General features: G+C 36.6%; 1 protein-coding gene across 1 annotated transcript in view; it reads left to right on the top strand.

Moving 5' to 3' along the window:
- LOC126503052 (creatine kinase U-type, mitochondrial-like) overlaps positions 1-7,231 on the top strand; it is a 10,369-nt gene extending 3,138 nt beyond the window's left edge. The window contains 2 exon segments of the mRNA XM_050144536.1: positions 2,986-3,041; positions 7,038-7,231. Of these exon segments, the coding sequence (XP_050000493.1) occupies positions 2,986-3,041; positions 7,038-7,231 (250 nt within the window).
- Positions 7,232-7,753: the final 522 nt, after the last annotated feature.

Raw genomic sequence — 7,753 nt, forward strand, 5'->3', positions numbered from 1 at the left:
ATATGTTTAAAGCAAGTACTTTCCAAGTTCGAGTAAAGAACCTGGGACTCTGTTCGGCTAAGTAATTCACTGAAGGTCACACAACTTATAAATAATGAAGACACTGTAGCCAGTCACCTGACTGAAAATGCATGTTTCTATGCCTAATCTGATGCAGAGTTTCTTAGCAATCCTTAGACGCTCACTTCTACATAAACCACCTTTGCAAACCCAGCCTTGCTTCTTATTTAGAGTAGTCACTTGCAAATTATAGTTTAATAGAGAAGGTCCAGGTTGCTGATAGTTTGTCTGGATTGCATTTATAAAAGTCCTTAAGCTGAGGCTAGGCTGATGTCCTGCTACTTTGTAATATTGGAGGGTCAGGAGCGGCTAGGCACACGTAAATATAGATAAATTGCTGCCTAATAGTTCTAGGCAGAAATCATTCAAGAAAAAGATATCTGATCCTTGAAGGTAACTCAGCTTGCCTCTCAGCAATAGATTGTTAGGGTTCAGAATTTTAAAGTGTCCGTCCCTGTCCCTTTACCCTGCCTATCTCCCCGCTCCCTTCTTTGCACTTCCTACTGTATATCCCTTTCCCCCTTTTTCTAATGAATGACAAAATGTCCTTCATATTTACTTCCAAACCTAAAGCTGTGAGGGAATAAAACTTGCATTAAAAGATTTTGAAATGGATAGCAATATTACTACTTTAGCTAAAAAATAGATGTAGTGATTAAATAATATTAGCAATATGTGATGTGATCCTTGCCACGTGGGGGTGGGGGACGGAAATGGAATTACCTAAATATTCAGTAACACCATGAGAGAAATGAGTCTATAAGTGTGAGTCAGTGGTAACAGTTAACATAGTAAACTCCAGCATTACGCCATAGTCATGATCACACTAAGATTAATTCTGAAAAATGCCTATGTTAAACAAGTGATAAAGTATCAATAACAATGTATTAGATATATATTCAACACTCAATATATGTGTACTCTTTCCACTCATAAATGCTGTTGGACATTACTATTAGAATTTTGGTTGGATCTCAGGAATTTTTTTAATAAGAATTTAGACTTTTAGCATTTACAACATCTGCCTTGTGTTCATACCTTACTGGTTTTCAGCAACACAATGATGCATAAGGTAAAAAAATATTAATAACAGTCTAGGCAGGAGATGCTAACTGTAAGTCACATGTGATGATGCACTCTTGCAACATTAGAACATGCAAGTAGGAGGCAAGAAGGATGCCAAGAGGGTTAGGACATCTTAGTCTATACTGTTATTTCCAGACCACATGGCTGTAGAGTGAGATCCTGTTCCAGAATGAGAAGAGGAGTGGGGAGAAAGGGGGATTGTAATGGTCGTGGTCTAAGTTCTGCATTCAAGTTAGACATGGAAAAATAAATAAACACATTCCAGAAATTACCCTGTAATATATATGCATATGACACACACATATATGTACATATATACACTTATAATGAATGGATTTGTTAGGTTGTTGACACAGTAGGGGCTAGGTTTTACAGCAATAGTTAACTGCAAACAAGACAGACAAGAAACTCAATGTTTCAGAAGTCCCAGTGCAGCTCTAAAATCCTTGGAAGTCCTTGAAGAGTTGAGATGTTGAACCTACACTGAAATACTGAAGTTGTCATGTGAAGTCACCAGAAGAGTGCAGCCTGTAATTGACACACTGTCTCTCTCAGGAAAGAGGAAAAAGCAGCATGGATGCTGTCCTTTGGAAGGTGCAACTCAGTTATCTAGGGAGGAACACACACACACACACAACACACCTTCTCTCTCTCACACACACATATACACACACATATACACACACACACTAACACACTAGCTTACACACACATACTCACACACATACACATGTTACATCAGTCCTAAATGTCTCTTAATTCTACCAAGTAGACAACAAAGCATACTAGCACTGGTATAAGGGGCTAAAATACTTCAATAACACTTTGATTACTCTTGGACATCTTGAACAAGATCAAATAGCAGATACATTTGGAAACTCAAGAGTGAATTCAGATTATCCTTAGGCTGGGTTCTGAGCCATCCCTTTTTTTTGTTTCTTAGAAATAGTAGACAGAAAATGAGAAACCAAAAAACCAAATATTAGATGTAAGAGAGAACTCTAGGCTCACTTTTAGTACCTGATTGTTGAGTCTGGAGTGGAGCACGTATCTTTTTTTTTTTTTTTTTTTTAACACAGGCTTATGTAGTCATAATGACAGACTTTATCAAGAAGCCACAGTGTGAGAAACTACAATAAATGTCATGGCTTAAGAGCAGGCAAATGATTCCTAGGAATATTTCATTATACATGTGTCCACCTCTAGGCAGTCACACTAAATGAAGAAGAACTCAATGCTTAAATTACAGTGTTTTTTTTTACTTACCCTGGGTGTTTTCAGACTTGAATTGTTATGACGTTTTATTGCATGTATATGTTCTCTAGTGCAAAGAGGGATACATTTTATTTATCTATGCTTTTTAAAACACTCTTAAGTCCACACACATCATCAGTCACCAATAAATAGGTGATGAAAGAAAGTAATGTTTTATATCTCTTCTGGTGGATTTTTCAAAGAGACCAGAGGTAATAGACAAAGCCAGAAACCTGAATCCATCAGCATGAGTGCCAACAAGATAGCTACTATCCATTGGCTGTGTATACATGTTCAGATGATATGGTAAAATATCAAACATGTATCAGTGATACATGTTCAGATGATATGGTAAAATATCAAACGTGTATCAGTGATACATGTTCAGATGATATGGTAAAATATCAAACATGTATCAGTGATACATGTTCAGATGATATGGTAAAATATCAGACATGTATCAGTGATACATATTCAGATGATATGGTAAAATATCAAAACAAGAGCACTTTATAAAAAAAAGAATGAAACAGTGTAACAAAAAAAAACATTTTAATATTTGTTTTTACTTCTTAATTTCTGAAGGTTGCCTTTCATCGGATTGTATCTGTGCAAAGTCCCTATAAACAATAAACTTAAACGTAAGTTAAGAAAAGGAGGATATCAAGTTTGCAGTGAATAGGTGTTTGAAGGTAAGGCAGATGTCAAAAGGAGGCAGATGAATACCCTTTGTTGCTTGAAGGAAGGTTGCATTATTGGTTTTCCTATTCTGAAATTACTAACATAAAGCAAAATGATTTTACATAATCCAGTCCATGACCGACACAGTTCCGTTTTTATTTTTTCAAATAAAGTGTCTGTGTTTTCAGACCTCAGTGAGAGTGCCAGGAGACCTCATCAGGGGACTCAATTGAACAAACTTGTTTATCTTGTGGATAGAAAACTCATCTACCTTGAATAGGCAAGGGAGTCACACTCTCCATTGAGAGCATACCCACAATGATTTGTAGACACCCATGAGGTTCTACCTATAAAAAGATACCAGAAATTCACAATCCGCTACAGTAGGAGGCCAAACCTGAGACATGCAGGGATATGTCTGAGGTGATGATATGAGTGAAAGAATAGCTGAGAGAATACAAGTAGAAGACCTGTGGATTAAGTCTGGAATAATGGCCACGCAGGCCATAAGATGTGGTAGAATATGGCCTGGAGTAAGAGGGTATGAGATTTATTCTGTGTGCTTGTCAGAAGCTATTAAAACTTCACTGTAGCTGAAACAGTTTTGCTGTGTGAGAAAATGTCAGTTTTAAGGTCAGGTGGCTCAATATCCAAATCTCAACAGTCATCCTTCCTCATTTGTTTAATGATCCTCAGACTTTAAGCAACTTTTATCCTTGAATTTAATACTTTGTGTTAAAGATATCTTCCTTGCAACTAAAATGTTTTTCTTTCTAAAAATATGAGTAGGGGAGGTCAAAATATACCTAACGTAAGTAAAATAATCACACATATGCTAAAACCTACAAATGTAGATTATAGGCATTCATGATTCCTAATAATTCTTCAAATTGACTTTATAGAGTCACCTACACACACAGACACAAACACACATATACATATACACACAGATATCCTGGAAGGATATGTACACATACATATATGCACATAAATATTTGGATGTGATGTTTAATTATTTATTTTTATTTTAATCATATTTTATTATTCCTTTTAATTTTGGAGATTATAATATAATTACATCATTTCTCCCTTTTTTTCCTCCCCTTCAAACCCTCATGTATCCTATTCCCTGTTTTCTTCCAAATTTATGTCCTTTTTCACTAAGGATTGTTGCATAACTTCTGTATCTGTGTATGCAAATACATTCCTAAACACATAAATATAACTTGTTCGTTCCGTAAAATGTTACTTGCATGCATGTTTTCAGGGCTATTTAGTATTATATAACCAGGAGTTTTTCACAAAACTAAATTTTAGAAAAATTTTAGAAAGACTTGAAATATATTCACTTTTATAGTTTTAAATTTAAAATTAATCAGGAGGTGGTAAATATTGGAAAATCTGTGGCTATGATCTTTGCTTCATACTCAAACATGTAGACAATGAAGAAAAATTAGGAGAGGTGTCATGGTTACTTTAGATGTGCCTGCGTGTGCAGTTAGATGTTTTAGTCCCTCTGGCTACTGTTTTAGAAAAAAAAAATGTTCAAGATAATCTGTCCTAAAATGGTGCCTGATGGGAGTTTTGTGAGATTCACATACATGACAAGTGTTTCACACCACTTATGCTGTGAGTGCTTCTTAGAATGCTGCATTTATAAAGAATATGGTACAAGCATCCTTGTTGCAGAATATGGGTTAAGGGAAGACGCTTGCTTTATATTAGACACTGGAAGGCTGTCATCAGATACAGCTGTAAGAGAAGATGCTGTGGAGAAAAGCAGAGTAGTTTTTCACATAGAAGGGAGACACCTGATTTTGCTTGATGTCCTGAACTCTTTAGCCATAAGAGATCCCTGGGCCTTAGCTCATCGGGTTTGAGTCAGTAAGGAGAAAGGAGCATGAGGGTCAGAGCTAAGTATTTCAGTTTAAATCTCAGATTCCCCATTTAAGAGCTCTTCTGGTGAGCAAAAGCTTAACATTTCTGTGCTAAAGATGTAGCTTATGCTTGCATGAAATAGCTGGGCCAGTTTATAAGTATACACTGTTTCAAATGGAGCTGCCTAGAGTTTGTATGATAGTATCAGATTGGCTCCCTCTAGTTCTAGATGGGCTTACCCATCTATGCTTGCTATCTTGTTTCCTGGATCTGGGCAGATTATGTAAACTCTCTGCTTCAACAGTGTTTTATGCAAAGTGATAATGGTGGTATTAAATACACTGGTCCAAAAAAAGGTCATATGTTTTTGGTGACAGAGTGAGTGACAGAATGTTGGAATTTATGTTTTTATTTGGCAGCAATATTCTACTGCAATCTTATCTGTTAAAAAGAGCAACAGCAAACAAAAAGCCAAAAATATATAGATGATAGATAGATAGTTAGATGATAGATAGATAGATAGATAGATAGATAGATAGATAGATAGATAGATAGAACAAAAGCCTAAAACTACCACCACTGATAGTACCAAATCAAAACAATGGTATTTAATTCTGAAGTTATTTAGAGTTAATATCAAGGCCAAAAGCCAATATTTAAGGCCAATATTAGTTTCCTCACCTTCATAAATGTGTATTTTATGGATTTTGTTTTTGCTTTACTTTATTTCAATGAAGGGATATTAACCTTTCCCCAGAGCCTGGCAGAGAATCTGATTATTTTTTTCCTCCAGAGTAATTTCTAGTGTTATCATGATCCATTCAGCAAACAGTGTTTGGCCACTTCAGAAGCATTTTCCCACGTCCATGTAAATGGTATGATTAGAAGTGAAAGGTAATCTTGAGTGCTGCCATGTTATGACATTAAAACAAAATAGTAATTCAATTGTTAGCCGCCCCTCACAAATAACTATTCAATCCACTTGTGTTTAATACCTCAGCGTCCTTGCATGCCTTTCCCTTTTGAAACACAAAGCAGTATTGATTTCTCTTGATAACCAACTAAAAGTACTTTGAGCACTTTTATCATTTCATTATCTGGGAGCAAATAAGGAAAACAACGGGCAAAAAAATGAGAAACAAGTCGATGGGTTCTTTTTATCCTTTTCCACACACAGTTCAAGTGTAAAACAGAGTAACTTTTTAAATAAACTTGAATGCCTTTGTGTTTGAAGATGTCTGGGTCACCATCATGAAAGGTAACAAGTCAGAGGGAACAATTGTGGGTATAAATGGAGAGTCCCCTGCACATTTGTTTGGTAGGACTGCTGTAACAGAATACCTTAGACTGGAAAGCTCAAGCAGAATAATTTTTTTTGCTCATATTTCTGGATCCAAAGCAGAGATATCTACAAAATGGGATCCAGGTTGGATATTGCTGTCCTCTCCCCATGAGCCCAAATGCACTTCCCACTGGTTGTATGGTTCCTTGTGTCGCTTCTTCACATGGAGATACTAATCTGCTGAAATAGATTTCCTCCTCTAACAACATTCTGTAAACTTTATTAATTCCTAAATATCCATTCAGCCCATGAAAACACCTAGCATCTAGATGCCAAACACATGTATTTTAAGGTGTAGGATTGGAAAAAGATGATGCAGTCCTAACCCCTACTATTAAAGCCAGTTTTGACTGGCCATGGAAATATCAGAAAATAATTGCATTGACCATTCGAGTCTAATTTGTCAATCATAAAGGGAAAAACCGACTAGAACCATAGTTTAATACATTTTATGGATGGAAAACACAGGTCCTTATACTATCTGTATTTGATCTGACTTGAGTGAGGCATGTATTCCAGTGAATGATTCTGAAACCAGGCTCACAATTCTATTTTCTCTAAAAAGAAGGAATGAAAACACTAGCTATGAAGTGAATTCTAATTGGTTATTTTTCTCCAGAAACAAATGGGCCCCAACCAGTGCACCACCACAAAGGAATGGTCCTGTGGGCATCTATAACTCTGATTTGAAAGCCTTTTGGACTGTTCCATGAAGCCTCTGACATTGTTCTCACAGGAGCTGTGAGGACTTTATTTGTCCATTTTGACACAGATGAAAAAGATCCTGAGTTGACTGCTTCTCAAGCACCGAAGCTTGCCGAAAGCTGTTTCATCCGACCAAAACCTGATGTGCACCTGGCTGGTAAAGACCTCCATTTTCTGATGCTCATCAGCCTTTGCTCCAGTACACTTTCCAGATACTCCCACTAAGGACACTTCTCGCCCTTTTGGTGTCACTGATATCATACTTTGCCTTCCCAGCATTGAGGTAAGAGTTTAAAAATATGATGTTCATATGTACAGTGCTTGAAGCTAGTGTGGCAGCGATATGACTCATATCATGTCTATGACTAAGAGTTAGGACCAGGTGGTGATATGTCTGTATAAAAGAGGATGTAGCCATCCAGAAATATCTTTCCTGTCTAGTGAAAGAATAATGTAGTCCTAAATTTTCAAGCTCTCTCAACAAAACCCCCAGTAAGACAGCACCCTGGACCATTATTTCTAAACCACAGGAAATATTTTAAAACATTGTATTGGCTCTTGAAGAGTTTTGTACAGTGTGTTTTGATCATATTTTCCTCCCCCTAGCACCGCTCTTTCATGTTGTTTTTTGTGAATGATAAGCTTCACATACACACCAGTGAACTTACCAGTTTCATGACGGATGGTAGAAAGTATGAGAAACCAGGGTCTAAAACAAAACACCAGATTTACTTACAAAATAGCCGG

The sequence above is a fragment of the Alexandromys fortis genome, unplaced genomic scaffold (assembly GCF_014885135.2).
Source record: "Alexandromys fortis isolate MF-2015 unplaced genomic scaffold, M_Fortis_MF-2015_v1.1 scaffold_1, whole genome shotgun sequence".
NCBI lineage: Eukaryota > Metazoa > Chordata > Mammalia > Rodentia > Cricetidae > Alexandromys > Alexandromys fortis.